Source organism: Agelaius phoeniceus, chromosome 8 (genome assembly GCF_051311805.1).
Source record: "Agelaius phoeniceus isolate bAgePho1 chromosome 8, bAgePho1.hap1, whole genome shotgun sequence".
In the NCBI taxonomy this organism is placed as follows: domain Eukaryota; kingdom Metazoa; phylum Chordata; class Aves; order Passeriformes; family Icteridae; genus Agelaius; species Agelaius phoeniceus.
The window spans coordinates 17,049,633-17,076,708 of record NC_135272.1 but is presented as its reverse complement, the minus strand read 5'-3'; the positions used below and the strand labels follow the sequence as shown (position 1 = coordinate 17,076,708).

Here is a 27,076-nt window from a genome sequence, read left to right as displayed (position 1 = left end):
AACATAGCAAAAGACATCAAGATTCTGCTCAAACATCTAAAAATAAATAAGGTCCAAACTGACTAAAAGACATACCATTGAAAGTCTATAATTAGTGATTTTCAAAAAACAGGCTAAACAAACATCTGTCATGAATGATGTATATTTAGCTCAGCCTGTCTTTAGGAGCATGGATGAATAACAAATTTTTCAGGCACATTTTCTATTACTATAGCAGACTGAGAAGGCAAAAACTTCACATTCCAAAATAGTGAAACACACTTCTGGTCCTTTAGAAATAAAAAGAGCACAGACTACCACAACATCAAGACATTTTTCAACTTATTCCTATGAAGTAAGTAAGTCCCCTCATACTTTTAAGTTGAAGGTTATAGTGTCTATACAGTTCACCCAGTTCTTTGGGAGGAAATTTTTCTATACTGAAAAAGTTAACTGCCAGCATTGGCAGACAAGGCTGAAATTAAGTATTTGCAGATTTAATTTCTAAAGTCAAACATTCCCCCTTTTATACTTCACACTTGTTAATTTTCTCCCTTTCAGTTACTGCAAGTTGTGTCACTTAAACAATTTGATTATTACAAAACATTTAATCTGACATGTCCTAACACTGATATAAAATCCTACACACCCTCAACACTTAAATATTAATTCTTTCTTCAATTAGTATTTCTTAAACAATTCTTCATACAAGATGCCTTCAACATGACTGTTAATGCATTCTTACTCTCCTATGACACCTCCCTAATAGGACAACTTCTTTTGACCTGCCTGTGTTGTGGGTCAAACTCTACACTTGCAGTTTAACCAAGGACAATAGCAAGAGATAATTTTTCTCTCAGTTTTTGGACCCAGGTATCAAAGAAACACCAGAAGTCATTACTAATGCTAATGAACAGTACCTATTTCAAGTCTTTTCCAAGAGCAGATCCACAACACAGAGTCAAGCTGTATCCGCATCTCTGATTGTGGATTGAAATATGGTTTCAAGACTGTGAAAGCCATCCACTGAAACATGTACCCCTTTGATACATAAAGATTTTGATTTCTTTAATGGATACATGATTGTAACAACCTATGCTTTTCCTTAATGAAACTGAACTGCATTACTTTGTTTCATAGGGAAAAACCCTTCACCTTCCCCTGCAGGCTTAGGGAACTTCAATACTTCAAGCATAAAAAAATAAATAAAATGTGGCACCCATAAAAACACTAATCATCCTTTGTGTTTCTCTGTACAAATGTATATAGCAATAGTTAGAAGACATGACTGAGGCTGTGATTTATTCCCAAGAACTAAAATAATTTAACAAACCCAAACTTCCTTCCTTCTTGGAAAAGGTGAAGGTCAGTTCTTCTGTTTCCCTCCAAGTATAAAGGAAGCATTTGTACTGCAGACATGCAAGTCCTGTATACTGTCTTTCCCTACTTCAGCCAAACTTTTCTTGGACATTTCTAGTTACATTAACCAAGTGGAAGAACTGGGACCAGAAACACTACAATGAACTGGGACCACACACTACAAATGTGTGTGCTTACCTCTCTTCCTTCTGTTACATTACTGCACTGTTTAGAGAGCAGATGGAGCAATTATTCCTTCTAATCATGTTCCATTTGAGCATCTCAGAACAACCCCAGTCATGAAAGGAAAGAGTAAAGGAATTTGTTTTGGATCCCACTTTTATAGAAAAGTAGCAGAAAAGTACCCTGCAAGTGGCTTTACATATCCAATAGAAACTCAACCAGTATGAACCAAGACATTTCAACCATAGGTTGGGAATCTGTCAAACTCCAGTAGAAAAAAGTTTTCAGGTTAGAAGGCTAGGTTATATAATTGCACAAGCATTGTACACTCAGAATCCTATGAGTAAACCCTATGGAACCAAGCTACCTAAAAATATAATGATCTCTGAAAATGTTCAATTAGGTACTTCCAAGAATTTTCTCTACTGTTTTACCTCTCATACCTGCATAGCTAGTAAAGCCATATGTCAAAATATTATTTGTCCAGATTTCACAAAGAAAAGCAAGTATACTTTATTGACAAATCTTTATATGGAAACAATATTTTGATCTTTTCTTTCTTTTTGAAGTGATGCACTCACTGAAATTCATTAGATTCAAGCACTTTAAAAGTGGCTTTTTGGAAGCATTGCATCAAATATTATGAGTTCCCAGAAGCGTGTCCCACAAAGACATGCTAAATACATCCTAACCCTGGCTAATACATAACAGCACCCTGGCCCTAAATGTAAAAGGTGCAATACTCCATAAGGAGGTACCTTTTCCTGTTATTTTATGAAAAAAACAAGGGCAAAAGCAATGATTGTTGATATCTACCTCACCTTTCAAAAACCCCATCATTTTTAGTGAACAGAATATTAAATTATTACAATACTACAGCTATACTAAAGCCAAAACCCACAAACAATAAGCAAACAACTCCAACTCCCCCCAAAAAGCTAAAATAATTAATTTTAAAAAACCCTAAAAAAATTCCAAAACAAACAAACAAAACCCAAACAAAAACCCCCCAGCTTGGTAAATTTTCAAAATGCTTCCCTCAGAAGACCTCTGCAAGTCTGGTATTCCTCAAGGCCCAATAATATTTCAGGCACAGAATAATAGGTCTGGTATTTCTCAAGGTCCAAGGTTTTCAACGACAGAGCACTGGTGTCTTTTGGAGGCATTACAAATCGATTCCATTTACACTTACAGACAAGGAGAGCCTTCTGTATTGTGCAGGCCAAAACCTGGCACTAAATGCTCTTTTCCCTGAAACCTTTCTTATTGCTGAACCACTCAAATGGCTTCAGGCTACTGTCACACATGTCAGAACCCATTTCCATTGCTAGCACCCAATTCTGCTCCTAAGCAATACCAGGAAAAATTTCAAGATGACAGACGAACGTAGATTGCTGGGTTTTTTTCACATTGTAGAAGTGTGACCAGACTAATAAATAAAATACCATTTACAGAGATCGATTCACTCAAGCAAAACAATATGAGCGCCAATACACAAAATTTACTTGCTGATGGAAACAGTGGGGCTACTCCAAAAAGACTAAGTGTAATTAAGGAAAAACAAAAGAAAAACAAAAAACCTCACAAGGGGTAAGAGATCTTAGGGAAAGGGAAAAGACCAAAAGCATTTCCCACACATCTCCCTCCCTTCTCAGCTCCTCAGGGAATGGCTCGCACGTCCTCAGTAGCGAAGCAACCAAGCAGGAACCAGCATCAAAGAAAGGGAAGAAGGAGACGCCACCTACCTGTCCCAAAGGCTTTGGCCACCAGCCAGGCCAGATTACAGGCGATTTTCGCTCGGGAGAAATCATAATGGTCAAAGGGTTTGATGGCAGGAACAATGAAAGTCTTCCTCATCTCCTTGGCGTCTGCGGCATCCCCCATCTTCTCACAGGACCCCCGGCAACTGGGAACTTACATGGTTGTTTCTCCGTCCTCCTCCTCCCACGGCCGGGAGAGCCGGCTGTAAATACGCCGACAGCAGCTGAGAGCAGCGCCGGACCCAGCTGTCCGTAAAGGGCTAACGCCGCCTCCCGCCTTTCTCTGCACAGGAATGTAGCCGAGTCCGAGTGTCCTCTTCTTCCTCCTCCTCCTCCTCGCTCTTTGTCTCAATTCACTCACACCGCCGTCCCTCCGCCTCCGAAAAAATGCCCCCGGCGGCCCCGGCCCCGCGTTCCCTGGGGAGACCCTGCGGCCAGGGCTGGGCGCCCCAGGCGGCCGCCAGTCCCCCGGCCCGGGGCGGGAGCCGCCGGCAGGGCCCCCGCAGCCACCGCAGGCCGGGACGCGGCCCTTCCCAGCGCCGGGATGTCAAAACGCCGGGGTCCGGCCCCAAAACGCCGCACGGCCCCGCAACGCCCCAGCGGCGGCCTCTGCGGGCCGGGAGCAGAGCCGGCTCCCCAACGCTGCCCGGCGGCCCCGGCGCCCCCCGGCCGGCCCCCGCTGCCCGCGCCGCTCGGCGATGCCGCTGCGGTTCTCCACCCGCGGCTGCCGCACTGGATGGGCGAAGGCGGCTGCGCATGTGCCGCCAGCGCCTCCCCGCCCGGGCGGGGCGGGAGCCCGAGGGGCAGCGCCGGGGCGGGCCCGGGCCGCCCCCTCCCTACAGGGGCTGCGGGCGCCGCGTCAGGCGGGGTCGCTCGAGGTGGGTCCGGCCTGGGGTGGGGCAGCCTCGGGAGCGCGGACAGGCCCGGCCCAGCCAAGCCTTCGCCCGGCGGCAGCGGGAGGAGGAGGGGGGAGCGTTTCCCGCGATCAGGGGGCGCCGGCGGCGCTGGGAAAGGCTGGGAAAGGGCGGTGTCCCTCGGCCGCGGGTCCACCCGCCCCGGCGTCGCCGCTCTCCACAGCGAGGCCGGACGGGCCCTCTGCGGTGTCGGCGGGGAAGGTCGGGATCAGCCCCGCGTGTCTCGTCTGTAAGGGGGGCTGAGGAACCGCCCGGATTCAGGGGAGCCCCGCCGGCCGGGGTCGCGGTGACTGGAGCACGGAGCGCTGCCGAGGAGGCGGGCTGAGCATCCCCTGCCCTGTGCATTTGTCACTCCAATTTTAAATCGTGTCTATATATAACTTTGAGAATACTCGGGTAAAAAAAATGACATAGCCTTAAAATGGTTGAGGGCCTGGTCACGTAATCACTGTAATAGCAGCAAGAGTAGCGATCTGCGCTAGAGACCATCTCCTGTCTTGCTCACACATACCTGGGCTGTTTTGGGGCGCTCACAGAATCCCTGTAACAGTGGCTGCGTGGAGGGAACATTAGTCACGGGAGGAAGCAGTGACTGCGCGATTAATGACTCAAACAGAACTGGATGGGTTGGCGGCTTCCGAGTGCGGGGCTGAGGGTGCGGCCGTGCTGTGAGGGGAGCCCGGCGGAGGCTGTGCCTGCCTCGGCACGGGCACTGTGTCATCGGTGACCCGCGGCGCCACAGGGTGGAAATCGCCACGTCTGGGCAGCAAATAGTTATTGTAGCCTATTGTGGATATATTGTTATTGTATATATGTATATATGTATATAAAAACCATATATATGGTTTGGAGTAATGTCTAAGTCTGCCCTTCTTCCCCTAAAGAATAATTAGACAAAGTCTAAGCATGACATTGTAAGATTTCAAATAATATTCCAGCCAGACTGTTATTTCTTTGTGTTTCAAGTGGACCGTGAATTGATCTGCACAGATTTTCTCATTCCTCTATGTCTGTGTGTGCTTCTAGCACTTCAGGTGCTCAGGGAGACAAACACCACGACTATGAGGCAGAGTACTTTACAGTTTTACTGACATGTAGCTATATTAATTAGTAATGAGTAAATGAAGGGGTTGTGGAGGTCAACATTTGAAGAAATTGTTGCTGAGTATTCCCCATACACTCTCTGGGGTGGGATTCCCAAATTGTCATGCATACCACTCATAAGTGGTGCATACCTAGCTACAAAACTAGGAGCTGCTGTGGACAGTACTCAGCAGAATGGAGGGGAGGAGGAAAGTTGAGAAATCCTTGCTTTAGCAGGCTAAGGATTGAAATTCCCAGACCCTCTGCAGCAGAAATAGTAATAATAATACCAAATTAATATACAGGTGCACTTGGAAAATGTTCTCTATTAAGAAAGACTGTGTGTAGGAGGATACAGTATGGGTAAATGAAGGTGGTATAGAATGTAATCTTATCCCCTAAAGAGTTGCAGCTGAACCAATTGCTAAAGATTAGTAACAGGCCATACCTGTAGCCAATAAGAAGAGTGCTATAAAAGAGTGGATTGGTTGGCTAAGGGGGTACTGGAGTCAGTTGGTTGCTGCAAGGATGAGAAAGAGTCAGTGCCTAGAGGAGCTACCTACAAGAAACATCAAGGAGGTATGAAAATGGCATTATGGAACCTTTGCAATAGAATGACAATAGAACTCTTGCACTATAATGGCAACAAATACGTATGCTTAGTTTTCAACAATTAATATTTGCACATTTTCCTGAATTATTTTTTTATGCATACTCTGGAAATAAGTTACATTAGACACTTCATGTTATTTTAACTGTTTTTTACACTGCTAATAGAAAAACAAATAATTCTTTCTGTATGTTTAATAACGAACACCTGAAATTCTTAAGCTTTAAACTCTCAAATGATTGGAGCTAAGAAGAAAAAATGGAACTATGTTCCAGATCCCAATTCATTTCTTTCTTGTATGTCTGAGAAAATCCCTCAAAATTAGATCAGCCTATAGGAAAACATGTTTAGAAACACTGTAGGGCCGTTATTTAGCTATAATGGAGTTTTTTGTGGGTGCAGCACTGTGCTGATGAAACCTGTTCAGAGTCACCAAACCAAATCTGAAAAAGCTGTCTTGTGGTAACTGCAAAGAGGGGTTTCACTTGCTTAATGCTCTTAAAAGAGAATGCATGAATATAAAATCTAATATAAGTAAGTGCAAAAGAAGACATTACCACTAGTTGCTGGAGTGCCTGTGCCAGTTCTTCTACTTTTGCAAACATGCCAAAATGCCATCTTGCTTACTGCATTGTCAAAGATATCAACAGCCAATATGGAAAATGATTAAAATCTGCTCTAATTGCTCAGAGTAAATAAACAGGAAAACTGAATGAGGAGTCATCCCTTTCTGCTCTGATCCTGTTTATACATCTTGAAATATTTTAAATAGTGATACTTTCCCGTATGCAAGCTTTCTGCTGCACAGTGTTCTGTACTTTAGCGTTAATTCTGAGCAGAAAGGCAAAGTATTAAAACAAGCATCTCACAGATTTTTATTTTACCTTCTTTCTCCCTTCCTTTCGCCTCCCTCTACCCCAAATTAGATTCCCTTTTGACTTGTTTTATCCTGTGATTACATCATAAGCCTGATTGTTCACTGTCATGTGTCTGGCCATTTTCACAGTGCATGTACCAAGCCTGTAGTGAGCATCAGGCAAAGGAACCAATATGAAGCTGTGAATAATGGTGTGGATGGAAGTTCTAATGGTTCTAACCTTGGGAGATAGTGGAATGAGTCCTGACTAACCATTGCATACATTTTTTCACTTGTTTTAAGATTCACTTAGCTTCTGAAGAGGCTATGTGTAGAATAGAGCCTGTAGACTAATTTCAGGCCAGCACTGGAGTACAGTAGTCAATCTGGAATAACATTTCATGCATAGTTTCTTCCTTTACAATGCTTGATGATAAAGGCAAAGAAAAATGTTTTAAGTTAGAAATACCATAGCTGTTTTTGCAGAGGCACTGTCTGTAGCCAGACTGGGTGCTAGTGAACAGCCAGCTTATCAGGTTACCTATGGAGGATAGCAAAAACATTCCCTTCAGTTTAGCTATATTAGGGCAAATCTGCAAACACAGCAGTTCACAGGAACTATTCTGCTGAGTAATGCTTCAGTTTTGAGGTTGGAAACAGACTTGAAGTAATACTGTGGACATATTATCTTTAATTGCTGTTATCAAATTTGCCTAATTAAGATGATCCCATCTGTTTTCCTGAGCTTAGAGGATATCAGTCATGATAAAGTGGTTTGGCTGAGGGGAGGGGTGCACCCTGTGGCCTGTAACCTCTGCAGTGAGGCTGCATGCATGACTTGATGTGGTGCTGTCAGTGTACAAACCAAGAACCAGTCATGTCCCCGTGGGATCCCTGAGGAATGTGCTTGTTGACTTCAGCAGGTTTTGTGTTACATACATGAGGTAATCTATAAATAATTTTCTGAGATTATTACAGCCCAAGGATGACTTATGAAATGGAATTATTGATATTCCAGCCTCTTTATTAACTTTATTAACTTTATAACCTTTATTAACTATATTTCTTTATAGGTAGTGATAAAACTGTAAGAGTTAAGAAATTTATATTTTTAAATAGCAATCCAGTGGCTATAAGCAATCTAGGAGACTCATGGAGTGTGTAGAGATGTTTTCCTGGTCCAGGCATTACAGAAGAGAAGGATTATGGGTGCTGGTGCTTACCAATGCAGATGAGCTCATTAGAGGGGCTAAGATTGGTGGCAGCCTGGACTGCAGTGACCACTGCCTGGTGGAGTTTGTGAGGATTGTGAGCCTGGCAAGGAGCGAAGTCAGGATCCCAAACTTTGAAAGAACAGACTTCCAGTTGTTTAGGAGCTGGTGAATAAGATTCCCTGGAAAACTGTCCTTAGGGACAAAGAAGCTGACCAGAGCTGGCAGCTCTTAAAAATATTTTTCTTAAAACTAGGTGATCTTTAAGGTCCCATCCAACCCAGGCTATTCTGTGATAATTAATTGAATGATTAGCTGAATGATTAAAGTGCTTTGCCATTATTACTAAAGTGTATATATATGTAGTTTCTGCAAGCTAGGAGTTTTCTCAGAGCATGATTTTGGAAGGGAACGTGCTCTTCCTGTTTCAGGATGATACAAAAGTACAAGAACAGTTACATAATTACTCTCTTTCAAATTCTTCTATTAATTTGTGATCAGAAAGTGCTGAGGGAAGAAAACAGTTTACCAACTTTATACATTCTAGTAGTCATGAGCCAAAGGGAAAATAAAGGTTTGTATGACATTTTACTTGAATAATCTGTGATTTTTGATACAATTAAAACTAAAAGAAGAAAAATTGTAGTAATAGCTACTTTAGCACATTACTGCTACTGAAATCTGCACAACCAAAAAGCTGCTCAATGAAAATCAAGTGTGGTACCTAACAGTCACTTCTCTTAATTCTTGGACACTACTGATTTAATTTCCTCAACCTGACTTTGACCTAATGTAGCTCTGCAAACGGGGGTGGGTGGTGGGGGGAAATCTACATCTTTCCCCCACCAGTTCCACTGGGTCACCAGCCAGACAACAGATCTGTGGCAAAACCTCTAATCTCCCTCAACACTCAGGACTGCTTGGTTTCTTTTGTCTTTTTCTCTGGTTACTTTGGTGTCTTCTTTTCTGAGATTTTAAATTTTGCTTCTGATTTTTAAAATCTGATTTCCAGATTTCCACTGGCTTCTTTTGTGTTCTTCCCATCTGGTGGAATTGCTCTTGTTCTAGAGGGTTTTAGATGAGCTGTCTTCCCACGTATGCTGTGCAATACTCCCTGATTCCAGGGCTTTCTTCTTCTTGACATTCCACCATTACCAGGTTGTCTGTGAAGAAAAAAATACCCTGCTATAACTCGTATTTTTTACTATCAACTTTAAAACATACAGAAAAGATTCTACCCTCTTCATTAAGTGAAAGATCTGCACTATATCCTTTTGACCCTGACGTGTTTTCTATGGAAAATTCTGAGGGTGATTTTTAAGAAATATAATCTTTAAATGGCTTGGCTGCACTGTAAATAGAGGTATGGTGGGAAACTTGCATTCAGAAAAATACTTTGTACAAAAAAAAAAAATAAAGCACCATGTTATTGTTGTTAGGCAATGCTTTATTTGCATCCCAGTTCAGAGGAAAATAGACATGACTCTAGTTTTCAAACTGTACATTTAGGTAAAAGAAGTTTAAATTGGTAAGTAAGACTTTTTCACTAAGTGTAAATGAGTGAATACAAAATTGTGCACTTCTTCATGCTGTGACTGGCTTTTTTTGTGCTGCTTCTACATGTGAAGAAAGATCTGAGCATTCATAAAAGCTCATTTGTTTTGAGCATATACATAATTTATTAGAAGAACATGAATAGACTTCAGTTTCCCATGTTTTGGCCCTGCTTCCAGTTTTCACTGAAGCTCATGTGTGTCTGAATGAGAGCAGCAGTAAAGAGGATGCTATGTTTGAACAGTAAATTTCTGGTATCATTTCATTGCACTGAAATTCTTTTTTTTCCCGAAGAGATGGTAAAGAAGATGAATGAGGAAGGGAAAACAAGGGAATAGCGTGGAAGACTATCCAGTGAAGTTGGTTTGGTTTTTTTTTTTTATGTCTTTGAAACATCATAATCCAAATTTTCTCTGATACTTTTAGGGAGTTTCCATTTCCCTTAAATTACTGAGAAATTGCATGTTATTGAGGATTATTTTGTTACTTTAGGGAGCAGCTGTACATGGCTGGTAACTGTTTATAAATCAGCCCTGGAAAGTGTATATCAAAGATTATTATTGTAACCATTTATTTATGCTCAGTAAGGTCATCACAACCTGAGTGTATAGAACTCTGTTACATTTAATTCTCTTTGGCATAACTTAATTTTTATTTGTTTATAATACTTTCTGAGTAGCTTTACAGGGTGTTTGCCTTATGAATCATTTGAAAACATGTTCAAGATAGAAAAATGTATGGGATATTTAAGCCATGTACAGAACAATTTGATTTTAATACTCCCCAATTTTAATATATATGAGAAACATGGAAAGAACAGCAATTATTTTAAGACCAGCCTTAAACCAAATGTGTGTGTATATATATATATTTAGCAATAAAATATTGGCTCCAACAAAGATTTTTTTTAAGTTCAGGTTAATCCTATGTGTTGCTCCCATTTGACATCACTGGTGCTACAGACATGATTAAATACAAGTGTATATATAATTGGTTATCTGGCTTAAAGGTGTCATGCAGTTTATTTGTAATTGAAGAAAAAAACCTCTTTCTTGTAGAAAGTTTCAAAAGATAAATGAAGTGCAAAAGTTTGCACATCTCTCTGGTTATTCTGTCATCCTGTGGTACTCTTGCTCTACAATGCACATGACTCCATTAAAGCCTGGAGAGTTATCTCTGCTCTCTCACCTGGGCAAGGAGCAGTCTCTGTTCCACTTGTTGGCACAAAGAAGAGGAATGCCCATCATTTTCATGGGTGTTGGAAACAGAGCTCTCTCTGATCACCAGTCTGGCTGAATGTGGCTGAAGGAAGGAGGCCCTGGCCTTGCTGCTCCGGGTGTGTGTGAGCCCCAGGTGTGATGGCCACTGCCCTGGAAGCAGCCTGAGACAGACCAAGTGCCTCTGGGACTCCCACTTCAGCACAGTCAGGAAGTCCCGCCTAATCCAGGGTTTGTTTTGACAGCCACAGTTCAGTTCTTATGGATGGTAATTCACTAAAGGACTGGAGAATCACCCTGGGGGAGAGGATGCTAGCAGGCACTGTTAAATCAAGGGGATCCTTCCACGAAACAACAAAAGTAACACCTGGAGATTTTATACAAGGAGGGAAACTTGCTGGGATTTATACCTGTTACCTTTGATCTGGCAAGTCTCTGTGTTTGTGTCAAACTCTTTCCTCCTTTTTAATTTGTTCCTAACAGAAATGAAGCAATTGCCAGATTGGAGAATGTAGGGCAACAGAACAGATTTCACTGCAATGTGTCAGTGTGTGATAGAGATCCAGCTTGTTCAGATGAGTGAGTATTTTGCTATGCATTGGGTAACTGTTGAAATAGGGTATTTGAAAGTCTCTGTTGCAGTTGGTAGTCTGCACTTTCAGAAGTGGGAACAGCAGTAAGTCATGGTCACCAAAAGTGTTGGGGAAGCAAAAACAGTCTCAGTAAGAAAGCGTGTTCAAGGTAGAGGGCACATAGCCATGATTTATTCTCTTTTACCACCAAGGTCTTAAGTGGTACTGTACTGGTATCATTAGGAATAAAACTTGACTTTGTGGGTAAAGAGATGAACTGGAGATGCAATAGTTCAGTAGAAACAAAAAAAAAGCCCAAACCACATGCTATTCATGTCCTAGCACATCATAGGACTTGTAGTCAAAGACGAAGATAGCATGGTGCAAATGCTGAACACACTGATGAACCATTTTAGTTCAGAGTGAGAATAATACAGGTGTTAGATATTGTAAGACTAGGCAAAGGGTAACAAAAAAAGGCTTTGATTACTACATTGCTCTGATTTTGTTATCTAAGAGAGCCCAGTCCCACAGAAATATCCTCACTGCTGCTAGAGAACAGGTTCCTTGTGTATCAGCAGAAGGTTAGGAGCCATCTGAATGGAGATGGTGTGTCTGGGTTCTGCTGGCTCTTTAATCATTAAAGGATGACATGTCATGCTTCCCAGGGCCAACACCCTCTTGTAACCACTGACTCCCTTTGTGGCTCCTTGCAGAGCAGACATTGTCAGTAAGACAGAAGCCTTTTGGCAACCTTGCCTTTTTGCTCCAAGTTGCACTTCATGCAAACTCTCCAAGAATGGTAATGTCTTTATCCACCCAGCATGTTAGCTGAATTGCAAATAATCTCAAAGCAACTGTGGTTTCATAGACATCTGTAGTATATTTGTCTTGAACTGTAAGGTAGGTAGAGATATTTTGGGGGATAATGTGATCTAGGGGAGAAAAAACCAAGTTAGGGAAATCAACAGAAACTTTTTTAAGATACTCTGTCTCTTGGTTTTCTTTTCTGGCCTTGTTCTTTCTAGTGTTTCCTTTGAAATGACCTCACCATATATATTAAGAAAAGTTTATAATATATTGATATTGATGTTATTTATATGTTTTAATTATCTCCTTTTAGTTTTGAATTGCTGGGAGGTTTATTCCTCATAGGTGTAAGCCTAAGCCACCAATTCTTTTCCAGTCTCAGTCAACTCAGTATTGTAGCCTTCTTGTTTCTTGACACCTGGCTATTACCTGATAGAAACTTCCTTAGCTTGGGCTGAAATCTGTTTTGTGCCTGAAATCTAATTTCTGTATATCTTGCTAGTTGCCACAGGAAAGAATGTTGCTTTGGCCAGGAACTCTACAAAATGACCTGGTTGTAATGGGTCCAGAGGGAAAAATGAAATGGGTATGCTGAAATTGGACTTTTGTGTGGCTCAAAGCTTTGAATCATTTGTTCAAAAACAAAACAAAAACAACCTGACATAATTTCACATTTAAATTCTGGGCTAAATGTTAAATAGCCAGTTTTTTTCACAACCTGGCATTATACCCAGGTCAGCTGAGTTGTATTAAGAGTTAGCACAGATTTATTCCACTGAATTGTTTGGCAGATAAAATAAGGAGTGTTTCATGTGTATTTCATACAGTCTTCCTTAAAAAGAAAATACACTTCAGTGAAATCTTGACCATACAGCACAAAGTCTCCTTTCACACCGCAGTACTTGAGACTTATTTAATACCCAAGAGTTAGAAGACATAAAATTATCTGGGGTGCAAACTTGATAACCACATATTTTCTTTCAATAAAGCAAAAGAAATACATCAAGTGCTAAAGTGTTTACTTTGTTTAGTGTAAATTTAATTTAGTCCAAAACTCAAAAATGTATTTTAAAGCTTGTAATCTGAATTCTTTTGAACTGGGTATCATGCTGGAATTTTTTGCCGCCAAGTTACAGATCCCAGAAAAATAAGGTTTGTATGAAAAGTTCTTGGCAGATCTCTCTTGGAACAGCACAAACAACACTGCTTAACAAGGAGGCATTCATTATTTCTGTCTTGTTACCCTCTGCTATTACAGTCACCAGCTGTAAGGTTACTGGCATCTTTGAATCTTCCTAATAAAAAGTATGGGGAGCAGTTGTTCAAGGATGATACTGAGAAATATGTTGCATTTTTCAGGTTTACTTTTGTTTTTTAATAGCCATTGTGCTTTATCAAGTTGAGCTAATGCATCATCTGCATGTTCTCAAAACAAAGTTTAGGAAAGTAACAATTGCAGAAGGACAAACCTGTTGGTCTCACTTTAGCAGTCTGAGATCCTTGAGTGTGTGATTAAAAAATGTAGTTACAGCCTTTCTGTGCCCTTCAGTGATTTTTTGGTGGGGGATTCAACTGGGGCAATTTAATCCTTCATGAAGAGACAGAAGGAGCAGCAAATGTAATGTAGGGAAGCATGAAGGCTAAACCAGTTGGTTAATACTGGCATCAATTTTAACAAGAGAACTGATAAAAAGTCTGGTTTGTAGCAGCTCTCTTGCACGTATTCCAGGCCTTTCTTGCAGTGGTTTCTGCTGCCAAAACCAGCAGTGCTGGTAGGAGCTTTAGTGGTGGAAAGAAAAATTTGTTAGCCATTTACTCAAAAGATTTATGCCATAAATCTTTTCTTCAGTTGGTCACAGTACTGGATTTTGACTCTGTTTCTTCACTTCCTATGAATGCAATGTACCTATTACATTTGTCATACTTGCTGATTCATTAGAAAAGTCTTAATCTCTCAAGTTATGTAATTGAAATGAGAGTTTATTGATGAGCAGGTGGCAACACACATTGGACACAGGTCATCTGACAAGCTGGAACTGGATGATTCCTCTTGTCTCTTGTGGAATTTCCTTTTTTCTCTCCCATCCTTTTGTGTGAGACCCGAAAGGAGGAGGAAAAAAGGGTTTACTTTCAGTAAGTGCATGTTGTGTGAATGTTATCTTACTGTTAGAATAGATGCCAATCTCTTTTGCCTCCAAACAGACTTACTAATTGGAATACAAATATATCCTCTCAGAAAGAAAAACAGATTAACAGAAAAGCAGAGATTTTTTAATTCTTAATTCTAATGACATTATATTTCAAGATTTATTTAATCTTGTTAATTTCTACCTGAATTCTCTAGCAGTCTGGGTTATAGTTTGCTGCCTACTGAAGTCCCTGGAATCTGGCAATTGTGTTTGCAATCTTTTGATCAAATCCTTGTTCTCTAAGTCTCAGAGACCTAACAGAGGTTTGTAAGTTTAAATTAGTTTAAATGATTCTCATACCCTAAAATCATTCCTTTTAATTGCAAGAAGCTAGACTATCTTTTACCCAAAGGTTAGGAATTGTAGTCACTGTAGTTTTTATAGCTGTGCTAACAGTATGATGATACTGAATTAGGGAGTCCATCAGTTTTCAAAGTAAATATTATGTGCAGTATTTGAGCATATAATCACATACATTAATTAAGTTCATAATTTTTTCATGAATCGCCCTATAGAGTTATTTCCCTATGGACTAGTGGCATTTAATGCTGAAGCTTCAGGGCAGGATTGCTGTTATTTGTAGTTTTAAAACTTTTTTCTTTAAAAAGAAAAAAATATACCTTCTCAGTAATATGCTTTAAGAACTCAGATTTAATTAGAGTATTTTTACCATGGATTTCTGCAGAGACTTAATATTGGCCAATGTTTCCTTAGAATGTGGCTCTTCAAACAAAGAGAGTGCTCAGGAAGCCTGAAAATATTAGTTCAAAACTTTTTTTACTGATGATTTACTTTCAAAAAATGTAGGATTTGCCTGTTTAGATTAAACAAAATTAGAAAAACTAGGCCTCAGAATAAGTATACTGCATGTAATACCTGTACAAAATCAGGACATTTTCACAAGAATATTAATTGTCTAGTTAATGGTTAGCCACAATTATTTGTTTTTTGATTATCTGGATTTTTTCTGTGTGGTTCCTTAAAAGCTGCAATTCAGAAACCAGTGGAGTAATTGACTCACTGGTTCCTTCAATCAAAGAACTATTCATTAAATACACTTTGGGTTAGAGCTGCAGTTGGTTACCTACCTAAAAAATCTGCTGAGCGGCTTCTAAATCCCCAAGCACTAAATAAACAGAACAATATTTAACAAGAACAATATTTAGTTTTATGGCATCAGGTGGAGCAGACACAGACACCAGTTCCCAAGTAAACCTACTGTGGCTTCTATGCCTCCTGGATGGAAAGACATTCTCCCTCCTTTCCACCCAAGCAGTGGATATTTTGTTAACTCCAATTATATGTATTCAAATGTGGCATACTTGAAAAAAACCCAAACAGAGAGAATAATTTTTTTATTCTTTAATTGACATCTTCATAAACTTCATGTTCTTCATTCATTATAATGTTATTGAACAGCAACAGCAAGGCTCTGGAATTCCCTAGTTTAGAATAATGTAGCACGGGATACATATTGAGATATTTAAAGGAATTAATAGCTTACAGAAAACCCAAAGCTGTTCCTCTTGATGTGATTTTAGACACATTTGAATTGTCAGATCTGTCAGTCCTGGCACTTGCCACTTGAGGGAGTGATGCACAGGTGCTGGTTGGACTCCAGTTTGAGTCCATTCTCAGCAGATTTGCGTGTGCTGGGAGCTCACTCAAGGTGGAAAATCCACACATTGTGTGAAGATGTTTTGGCTACAAAGGAAACTTGAAATGCTCTGTATTAAAATGTTTTGGACAGTTACCCTTTGGGATGGTTTTATCTGTTCCTCAAACCCCTGTGTGGAACTTGACCTTGCCTGTGTGAGGAGGTGCACAGAGGTTTGGATCAGGCTGGAATTAACGGGGTCACTGTGGGTGGTATCGCTGTGGGGAGCTGGGCTGCATGGTACAGTCAGGCAGCTCTTTGCAGTGCTTCTGATGCTGGCTCTGAATTAGTGCATGGAATGCCTGTTTCTTATGGATTTACTGGGCCTGGGAGTAGAGGGATTTCAGTCTCCTGCTTTAATCCAGTCTTGTTTTACTGAATTATTTATTATTTGCAAGTGCTGGGAAAGGTTGATTCATGCTTCAAAAGAAAGGCTGTGAGACGTTATAGGACAAATGCCTGTTTTTAAACTGAGGGCAGGAATCCTTTCTGTATAAACCTTGAGTGAACATGAAAAAAATCTTGATATAATTTAAAATAGACCAAAAAGTGGGATAGTTACTATTAATAATCTCTTTGTTATGGTTTTCATTATTTCTTTTGACTTTTAATCAATAGTTGCTGTCTTTGTTATTCTAACAGAAATTTGCATGAAGTTGAAATAATCTGTTGCTATATATTTATGTAGTAAATCTGTCTGTATGTATGGGTCTTTTTGTACATATGGGGTCCTGTGTGCATTGTTACATTTCTGTAGCTCCTAATATTTACTTTAGAAGTTACTCTGAAGAGACACTTTAATTATATAAGGACTATATTTGTGCAGGGGTTTCTAATAACAATACGTGATACCTTCCTGAGCAGCTATTGTACACGATGGGAATATTTAAAGTCTTTGAGTTTTACCAACTCAACTAAATAACAATGTATTCATACAAATGCTACCCTACTTCCCTGGAAACCTTAACACTTTCCTTTATGACCTCCCAGATAAATTTTCCAGAATGAGCAAAAATTACTGTCCATAATTGCTCATGGTTTTCTAGCAGGACTTAAATCCACCTTTATTCAGCAAGTGCTTGAACTAGCTAGTTTTTAGGAGGAAAAATAAGAAGACAAACCCCTTTGTAGTGTATCTGAGAGCATCTTGTCTGGGGCATTTAATGTACTCTAAAGGTACAAAAATTGGAATTCAAAAATCCTATTAAAATGCCATTCACCTCAGATCTGATTAGCAGCATAAGAGCTGAGAGGATGGGAATTAAATTCACCAAGTCACCTCTTACTCTTATGTATTTCATCATTCTCAAAGAAAACTTAGGCAAGTCTGAACCAGAATGTTTATGCTTTATTCCAGGAAAAAAAATATTTATTCAGTGAGCTCACAAAATACAATATTTGTTTCAGAAGAGGTTTTGTTACATCTATACTGATTAACTTCTCCATGTAAATAAAGAATAACCTACTACATTCTGTGAGCAGTGAGCACCTTTTTATAAAGCATGTTATAATTTTTGTTGGAAGAAATAATGAACTATCAATAGCTGTCTAGCCTTTACGAGCCACTCAAGGCACAGTAGCTCTATTGTTACCTGTTATTAGTAACCTTTTTTTCAGACTGTTGAGTCTACATGGTTGTTTCTTGCATGGAAGGCCTTTCATGCTTTTGAATATCCACAGAGTCCTTTTCTAAAATTTTTTTTCAATCTCTACTGTAGTCTTTCTCACTCAAGAGGAGAATTTCCTACCAAGTAACTTAGTTTTTTCTTACTGCTGTTGCACACTGAAAAAAGTAGAAAAAGCTGATATATATATATATATATATAAGATGTTTGCATTTTGGTGCGTGGACTGTATAGGGTATGAAACATCTCATATACTATTAAATATTGTTGAAATACTGGTCTTTGTTTAGCAAATGATGTTTTGAATTCCAGGAAATGACCTTGTGAAAATGGAAGTAAGAAAAGGAAATTTGCTTCTGTTAGGGAGGGAAAATGAAGGAAAGAAAGTTAGTGCAAACAAAGGGGAATGACAGAGGCTGAATCAGAGAAAGGTGGGGATTTTCACAGGAATGTATGGAGTGTGGGTGGAAGGTGCCTGCGAATTTTTAAGTCTAGTGATGCTCACTTTCCAAATGTTCAATAATCTTTTCAATTCTTTGTTTGATCTTTGTATACTTTCAAGCCTAATCAACAAGAAGGGAAATATAATTAATGAAACAAAGAGAGCTAACAAACAAGCTCTAAGTGATGTCCAGGTATTAGAAAAACAAATTACTTGCTGGTGGAATTACCTTGTCACGGGTTAGGGCTTGACATTTTCCACTGACCTCAGACCTATGGGAAGGTTGGCAAAGCCTGGGAAGAAGGATGCCCACTGATACTGGGCACAAAGAATGCAGGATTTTCAGGAATGCAGGATTCACCAGAATTCCCAAGATAAGGAAGAAACTACTAAAGACAACTCAGAACTGTGCTGAGTCAGCTCCGACTGGGTAAAAGGTAATTGTGGCAGGGGGAGCTCACGGCCACCGACTCATGGCCCAAAAGAGAAAGACTGAGCATGCAGACTAATTAGCACGAGAAATGAGGGAATCATTAACAACAGAAGATAGAATTCTGATAATTAAGAGAACCATGTAACCTGTAGCCAATGAACACGAATTTCTTTGTCGGCTAGAATGTATAAATAGTAAAAAGTTTTGATAATTGGCGTGCTTCGTTTGTGGAGTACCACCGCGCACCCAGGCCTGCACAATTCTGAAATAAATAATCAATGTCTCTCGAGTGTGTAATTATTGCCTTGTTGCACATTGGGCAACGAATGCGATTTTAGTGGGTAACAACCGCGCCTGCGGGCCCCATCGCAGGCCGGGCCCGGCGGAGCGCGCAGGCCCGGCCGCCCCGGCCGCTGCCCTGGCCGCCGGGAGCTGTGGGCGGGAGCGGCCCCGTGCGGCCGCCGCCATTTTGTGCGGGAGGCGGCGCGCGGCCCGGCGCAGCGGTTCGTGAGCCGGGGGGCGCCGGGGCCGCGCTCTGCCTGCGGCAGCGGGCGCGGCTGTCGGGCAGAAAAGGCCTCGCACCGCTCTGTTCTCCCGTGGGGTGGGTGGCTTGGTGGCTCTTGCCGGACAACGGGGCTGGGAGAGGCTGTCGTGCTGCGGGCCCGTCCCGAGCAGCGTCCGCCAGCCCTGCACTCTGCGTGAGCGCTGCCCTCGCCGACAGGCTGCTGAGCGTGCAGAGAGGTTCGTTGTGGGAGATTCCCATTAGGCGCGAAAATCCAATGGTGGTATTTGGATTCTGGTCCGGGAGCGCGGCTGAGCTGCGGCCCCGGAACCGCGGTCCGCCCGAGGAGCTCTGCGGGCCGGCGCTGCTGCCGCGTCCTCGGACTGCTCCCGGTTACACAAACACAGCTGTCTGTGCACGCTGGTATAGCTTGGTGTGTTTAAAAAAAATAGCGTAAGAAGTTCGTGGAGACTGGTAGGCACAGTACAATTTACTCAGAATAAAATTGCCGTGTTTTGTGTACTTTTTTACTGATTGTATGATAGGAAACGATTGGTGAGCATATCTGATGCTTTTGGAGATAAATACTGAAAGTTTGAGAATATAAAATATGGTTATTTTTTAACAATATGTCTTGTATTACAGTGTATGTTTGGCAAATTGATGGTGTGAGTCTTTGCTTGTTTCTGGACATTGTGAACAAGCAGAGCTGGACTCTAAACAAATCTCAAAACTTTGCCCTTAATTTTAAGTGGACTTTAAAAAGAGCAACTAAAAGAGTGATCTTGAATGGATCCTGTATTGAATTTGACATCCTTTCCAAAACTGGTAGTTTTATTTAGTTTAGGTTGGTTGGGTTTTTTCCATACCTTTGAAGACTGTTTGCATCTGTGGTTTCATCTTAGAAATAGGTGAACTCTCCAAGGATTTAAATCTGACTGACTTGCAAAATTGATAAATTTCCACACGGTGAAAAGTGAAGTTCTCGCTCAGCTGCAAAGGCCTAATACTGACAATTAACTGTATTCTCTATATTCTTCTTCACATTTGCATCAACATTGTTACAATCAAGGTAATTTTTAAACAAGACATATTCTAGATCTTTTCAGGGATTGACAGTTGGTTTTTGTGTTTGCCAATATTTGCTAGATTTTTTTTTTTGTGGTAACAGTAGAACGTAGCTTTTTCAATAGTAGTAGTTTCTAACAACTGTAACCTTTTTCTTTCTAGTGTACCGAAGCATGTTTTTACCACGATCTGTTAAAGTCAAGAGGACTGCTGATGAGGACAAAAGTTGTACAGCTAAGAAAAGTAAACTGTCTTCTGGAGGATCTTTGCTAGAGGAGACCACAGAGTTCCAGGACTGTAAATCAGTTGGAACAGAAACTTCTGCTTCAACAGACAATTCGAGTGAAATTGTACAAGAACACGCAGACCCTGCAGCTGCAGACCTTGGTGTTGCTAATACACCATTGGCAAAGGACAGCCAAAATACTGAGGACGATGGCTCTCTGGAAGAACCCATAAAATCCTTCAGCAAATCCCAGCGCTGGGCGGAGCCTGGAGAACCTGTGTGTGTTGTGTGTGGCCGCTACGGGGAGTACATCTGCGATGAAACAGATCAAGATGTTTGTAGTTTGGAATGTAAAGCCAAACACCTTCTACAAACTCAAGCAAAGGAAAAGCAGCTAGCATCTGATCAAGCCACAGATTCTCAAGCAGAAGCTCACCTGCTCAATACACCTTATTTCTACAAAGATCATTCATTTATTTTAGGTTTGCAAGAGGAGCAGGTTGAGAACCTTAAACTCCAGCTGGGTATTGCTGTCCAGGGCCAGCAAGTTCCAAGACCTATTGTAGAGTTCGAACACTGTGGTTTTCCTGAAACTTTAAACAATAATTTAAAGAATTCTGGCTATGAAGTCCCAACTCCCATCCAAATGCAAATGATCCCTGTTGGACTGTTAGGGAGGGATATTCTGGCTAGTGCTGACACGGGCTCTGGAAAAACAGCAGCTTTCCTGCTTCCTGTTATTATGAAGGTTTTGAAAGAGGTAATGAAACTTCAGATAGTTAGAGAAAGCAGTTTGCAGCTTTGTCTGTTGGAATCCCAATGTAATGGAAAATGTGATTGCAGTGTTTTTCATTAACATTCAGTGATTTATTTGACTTTTGATTGGTCAATCATTTGGTTCTTGGAGGGGGGAGGTGCTAATTATTTTTAATTAAATTGAATGTTTTTTCACTTTGGTCAGGAGATGAAGCAACTCTATCAATATTACCTATTACACAGTTCCTGCTTGTTGAGGAGTTAATTAAATTCTGTGGTAGACTTCCTAAATGACTTAAAATAAAAAGTGAAAGTAATTCCAGGCCCTCTCTAAGTTCTTCCTGTATCTTCATGTATCAAATGGCTCAAAGAGATCTGTTGGAATTTGTATAACTTCACAGAGTAATTTCTCTTGCAATTTATTTGGTTGACTATCAGATAATTACAGGAATTTGGGGTAAAAAAATTTCTGAAATCCTCTAGTTAGACAGTCTCCACTTTTATACTGTGGGGAAAAGGATTAAGAAGACTTATGCTTTGTAAGGACATGAATGCATGATTAGAAGCAATGCCAATGAGTATTCTGTACCTTGTGTGTGGTTCAAAACTGTTTTCTGCTTTACAGGTTTTATTCAAAAAGGGATGCATAAAAATATATTAGAGAATTTGGGACCTGATTTTAGTGATACTTTGCACTGTTTAGGTACCTTTACAGAATGTAAATACACACAAACGTGTATCACTTTTTTCAAATGAATAATTGAAAGATTATTTAAGTAACTCTTTTATTCTTTGAAGTACTTTAGCAACTCCTAAACTCTAGTTTAAGAACAAAAGCATTATGTAGAAGTAGGTTAGAAAAGGTGTATACACTCCAGTAGTTCCTCTGTCTGATTATCATTAAAGTCTGCAAGACAAATAAATGTTTATAGCAATATGTGCAAAATTGGGGTCTCAATGAAAAATGCATCTGTACACAATCTTTCCCATGCTTCATCTTCAGGTCACTGTACAAGTTAATGTATATAATGTATATATACAATGTATGTTAATGTATATATTGAGAAGTAATTTTATTTTGCTGCTTAAAATAATTCTCATTTTTAATGTAAAAGATTACTTTGGGAAACTTGAAAGCTTTTTATCCAAACAATGAAGCAATTCTACATTAAACAGATTTTTCCTCTCCTTTCTAGACAGAAACTCCATGTGCCCTTATTTTGGCACCGACGAGGGAGCTGGCAATTCAGATCGAGCGCCAGGCGAAGGAGCTGATGCTGGGGTTACCCAACATGAGGACAGCTCTGCTGGTGGGGGGTTTGCCCCTGCCCCCGCAGCTGCACCGCCTCCGGCAGAGTGTCAAGGTGAGCTCTGACCCAGAGTGCAGAGCCACGCTACAAAAATGTTACTGGTGACACCTCTGAACACAGAAAAATGGCTTGCTCCTAAGTCTGAGCTACTGAAACATTTGTTACCTCCTGAAAATTTTAATTACACAATTTTAAAAAAACTTCTTCACTTCTGGTTAAACATCTAATAGTTTGTTTGTTTTGAAAAAGTTTCATTGTGATATTGCTGCTTTCAAAGACTGAAATATGCCAGTATTTTACACAAGGAGTTGTAATTGAGAGGAAAAAGTAGTTTGTTTTTCATGCAGATTTTATTGCTTGTAACTTAGACACCTCCATTAAAGTTTTGATAGGTCCATTTCCTCTTAGGGCTTCATAATTTATAAGTTTTCTAGAAGTTTTATTACTTACTTCAATGCGAGTAATTTCATTTATTACTGCCATTGTTATGTATGTGATGGAATTTTATGGTTTTTCTAGGACAGTCCTCTCCTTTCATGGAATTTCTTACTCCTGTGGGCTTTTTTCCCCTTTTTTTTTTTCAGGTGATAATAGCAACGCCTGGAAGACTTCTTGAGATTTTAAAGCAAAGTTCTGTTCAACTGCATGGCATAAAAATTGTAGTGGTGGATGAAGTAAGTATTTATCAGGGCTCTATTACCTACACAGGGGTCCTGGCAGAGTGATGTGAGTGGCTCATCTCACTTACTAACCATACAGAGTGTTTGATATAAAAATGGAATATATTTTTTAAGAGACAGTTTTATTTTTGACACAATTTGAAATGTGTGTAAACAACAAATGTTCTATGGCTGTCAAGAGTTAGGTACAGGACAATACTGTTGAGCCAGTGAGAACCATTTGTTTTTAATTTTCTCACTTAGCTTTTCTTCTGACTGTAAATGCTCCTGCATTTGGATTGTTACATGTTACATTATGGTTCTTCTGTCAGTTTAAGTTTGGAAACCTGCTGTTCATGGAAAAAAATGTGGTACAAATGTAATGTTTTTCATTTAGGTGGATACCATGCTAAAAATGGGTTTCCAGCAGCAAGTGTTGGATATTTTGGAAGACATCTCTCATGATCATCAAACCATACTGGTGTCAGCCACAATTCCAGTGGGCATTGAGCACTTGGCAAATCAGCTTCTGCACAATTTTGTCAGAATAACAATTGGAGACAAGAATCTGCCGTGTTCCAATGTTCGGCAAATTATCTTGTGGGTAGAAGAACCATCTAAAAAGAAAAAGCTGTTTGAAATACTAAATGTAAGTTTAATATTTTTCTCATAGAACAATTTATAAAAGGATTCATATCTTTCCAAATCTCTGTCAGATTCTCATCTCATGATTAGGACAAATTGAATCCATGCTGATGATGAACAGCCAATGGTTGTAATCCCTTTTTAAATAAACACTTTAATTTTACAGGATAACAAGCTCTTCAAGCCTCCAGTGTTGGTGTTTGTGGACTGTAAACTAGGAGCAGATCTGTTGAGTGATGCTGTTCATAAGATTACAGGATTGCAGTGCACAGCTATGCATTCTGAAAAGTCTCAGGTGGAAAGAACAGACATACTACAGGTTTGTGCCTGCTCAAGTTCAGGGTATTTGGTAAATTTCAACTGGCCTTTTTTTAAAATGTGGCTTCATTTGAATAACTCAAGTCATAATGGACTGCTTTTCTGCAGTAATATCTGAGGTATTGCTGGGGGAGATGAGAGACAGACAGGACTAAGCAAAACTGTAGATAATAATCCTGTTTTAAATGTAGATAAATACAGAGACTGTTTCTCAGATTATCAGTTACAATTAAATGCTTATTTAAATTCCATTTCAAATAATGTTTGCATTTAAAATTGTGGGTTGGTTCTCTCTTTGGTTATCTTCTCTGAATTATATTCCTGTTTAAATCAAGAATACAGGGAGCCATTCTCTCTTCTACAATAGAATAATCCCACTGGGTGTGATCTTACACCAAATAACTAGATGTTAACCCATGCTTGGAGAGGTTCAAAATACAAATAAGGAAAGAAGAATTAATTTTGGGTTGTTCCTTCCTTCCCAGGGATTGCTTCAAGAGAAGTATGAAGTTATAGTAAGTACTGGAGTCCTTGGACGAGGGCTTGACCTTGTCAATGTCAAACTGGTGGTGAATTTTGATATGCCTTCAAGTATGGATGAATATGTACACCAGGTAAATAAATAAATAAATAGTTAATGCTTTATTTGAAAAGTATATTGAAATATGACATCCACCTGTGGAAATTGAAATGTAAACAGAAAGATAATTTTCCTCTTAAGAATTATTTTTATAGGAAAGGAAAAAATGGTGCTGGATATCTCTTCTGTAAATCTCTTATGTAAATTACTCAAATCTAGAATACTGTTCCTATTATCTCCTATATAAGTAATTAAAACCTAGAAGAATGTCTTTAAATTTCTTACTTTTGCAGTGTACTTCTTCCTGTTTTGTACTCTCTTATATCATTTTGTGTCTATAGAAAACAAAGTTTACTATTTTTTTATTGTGTGAAGATTGGCCAAATGCCCCTCTTGCAGGTGCAGCTCATCTGCAGTGTGAGATATGCATTAATAGTCAGGACAGCAGTCATGAACTTGATTTCTTCCCCTCTTTCTAGTCAAGGGTCTCCTCAGATATTTTTTTTTCTGTGGATTTCCTGCTTTAGAAGAGATGGTCTGTGAGTTTCACATGTGTGTGCATTTATGTGCACAGTCCCCAGCCCTACTTTAGCTGGCACATCAAGAGAACTCATTCTTGCCCTCTTTGTGGCATGAGGAAGACACAATGCTGCTGTGTGCCGTTCTGAGAACATCGGCTGTGGGGCAGGGCAGCAAACTGGAGGGAGTCCAGGTGAAGTCAGGGGCTGGCACATGTGACACTTCAGGACAGGCTCAGGCAACTGGGCTTGTTTGGGCTGCTCTGGAGACTTAATTGCTGTCTACATTCGGGTGATTACAGAGGAGACAGAGCCAGACTGGCCTTGAGGATGCCCAGGGAAAGGACAAGAGCCAGCAGTTGGAGCTTTCTGCAAGGGAAATTGTGGCCTCATAGCAGGGAGAAAGGTCCCATCACTGCCTGACTCCCCTCGCTGTGAAAATCCTTTGTGCTTCAGACACTGGAAGCAAGGTCCCGAGGGAGCTGATCTGACTTTGAATTAAAACTGGTTCCAAACAGATGAGGAGGATCTCTGGAAGTTATCCACTGTCATGAACTCCTCAAGTAGCCTGTGTTATTAACTGCCAAATTCCCCTCTTGTTTTTAAATATCTTTCTGCTGAAGTTTCAAGCACGTATTAAGTAAATAAAGATGCTGTTTTTCTAGCATCAAAACTGTACCAATATCAACATGTTAGCTGTTTCTGAATAGGGAGTCTTTGTAGATTCTTTTCTAATTTGTTCAAGCATTTTAGATAATATTGGTAAATAATTTAAAGTTGACATTGAAAGTAAAGGGCATTTTTGTGGCCATGCTGGCACATATTGTGCTTTATGTGAAGTATAAGTATTTGGCATCTCTCTAGTATTTTTCAAAACCTTTTGTTTGGATCAGATTTACTGTAAGCCTTTGCCTTATATTTCAGTACCAATATCAGACTTCTGGTATGTCCCATAAACAAGTCCTAATTTTAAATGCATTTCAGCTACAGCTTCAGATCTACACATCCTGAATTCAGGAAGCTTGTTGTAAGTACCTTTATGCTTAGAGGATGAGAGAGATTTGGTCCTGTCACTTAGGTTTACTTGCTGTTATGTAACAAAAAAAATAAATTTCTGAGACAACTGGAAGGACTTCGATGTACTATTGCTAACTTAAAATGAATTTATGCTTTTTCAGGTTGGAAGAGCAGGGAGATTGGGTCACAATGGAACTGCAATTACTTTTATCAATAACAACAGCAAGAAGCTCTTTTGGGATGTTGTGAAGAGAGTGAAACCCACAGGCACCATTCTTCCCCCACAGCTGCTTAATTCCCCATATCTGCATGACCAGAAGAGAAGGGAGCAACAGAGACTTAAACAGTTACATAATAACCTCGTAACAGGAGACAATCTTATGGACATTATTAAAAAACACAACAAAAATAATTCTCAGAGGTAATAAAGGCATATTTATGTAATTACAATAAAAATATGATTAAAAATAAATAAGTGTTGCCTTGTATATTGCATTTAAAATATAAATTTGTACCGTTTTTTAAGAAGTTTCCTTTTTATCTCAGCTTTATTTTGAAATACTGGCTATTGTGTGCTTGAATTACTATAGTACCTAGAAAAGTATTCTGGAACCCTTTTTCAAACCTGTAGTCCTTGGTCTTGCTGGCACAAAAAGAAAAATTAATGGCAGATTAGCCTCTGAAAATCCCTTCTGTCGGGTCCGGCTGTCTGTCTCTGCCCCGACACGGGTAGGGTGGTTCTTTGGTGGGCACGATGCAAAGGACGAGTCTGGACTCTTCAGCTTTCGGTCTTCAGGTTGTTTATTATTTCTTATCTACAAAAATTTTCTGTCTGCCCAACAGAGGTCTGATCTGCAGGCAGTCACAGGCACTCTCTGACCACCCACGGGGCGGTCATGTCTTTTTATACTAAAACCTACGTATACAATATTTACCTTTATTTCCCAATGCTTTTCGCCCATGTTGGCAAGTGCACCTTCACTAGAAACCAATCTCTAAGTGCCAACATCATCACAGGAGATG

The 27,076-nt window shown here is 40.0% G+C and overlaps 2 protein-coding genes across 8 annotated transcripts in view; one reads left to right on the top strand and one right to left on the bottom strand.

The window, feature by feature from the left end:
- Positions 1 to 3,680, bottom strand: part of CAMSAP2 (calmodulin regulated spectrin associated protein family member 2) — an 80,584-nt gene extending 76,904 nt beyond the window's left edge. For all 4 annotated transcript variants that reach the window (XM_077182098.1, XM_054638484.2, XM_077182099.1 and 1 more), the window contains exon 1: positions 3,267 to 3,680. In XM_077182098.1, coding sequence (XP_077038213.1) covers positions 3,267 to 3,405 — 139 coding nt within the window. In that variant the 5' untranslated portion in view covers positions 3,406 to 3,680. The remainder of the gene's footprint in view (positions 1 to 3,266) is intronic.
- A 145-nt stretch (positions 3,681 to 3,825) lies between these two features.
- DDX59 (DEAD-box helicase 59) lies at positions 3,826 to 26,528 on the top strand. Of its 4 annotated transcripts, XM_077182104.1 has the most exons (9): positions 19,062 to 19,195; positions 19,868 to 20,028; positions 20,187 to 21,010; positions 22,203 to 22,370; positions 22,901 to 22,990; positions 23,373 to 23,624; positions 23,787 to 23,939; positions 24,424 to 24,552; positions 26,215 to 26,528. In XM_077182104.1, exons 3-9 carry the CDS (start codon positions 20,198 to 20,200, stop codon positions 26,476 to 26,478), a joined length of 1,869 nt encoding a protein of 622 aa, XP_077038219.1. In that variant the 5' UTR covers positions 19,062 to 19,195; positions 19,868 to 20,028; positions 20,187 to 20,197; the 3' UTR covers positions 26,479 to 26,528. The 4 variants fall into 4 exon arrangements, with proteins under 4 accessions (XP_077038217.1, XP_077038218.1, XP_054494364.2 ...); XM_077182102.1 differs by lacking the exons at positions 19,062 to 19,195; positions 19,868 to 20,028 and adding an exon at positions 3,826 to 4,159; XM_077182103.1 differs by lacking the exons at positions 19,062 to 19,195; positions 19,868 to 20,028 and adding an exon at positions 11,210 to 11,305.
- The last annotated feature ends 548 nt before the right edge of the window (positions 26,529 to 27,076 follow it).

Bases quoted from the DNA above. Each gene is read 5' to 3' on its own strand.
- DDX59 (XM_077182102.1), top strand. From the start codon at position 3,826: ATGTCAAAACGCCGGGGTCCGGCCCCAAAACGCCGCACGGCCCCGCAA. The intron at 22,371-22,900 runs GTGAGCTCTGAC...TTTTTTTTTCAG, and splicing joins GCCTCCGGCAGAGTGTCAAG to GTGATAATAGCAACGCCTGG. The intron at 24,553-26,214 runs GTAAATAAATAA...ATGCTTTTTCAG, and splicing joins TGGATGAATATGTACACCAG to GTTGGAAGAGCAGGGAGATT.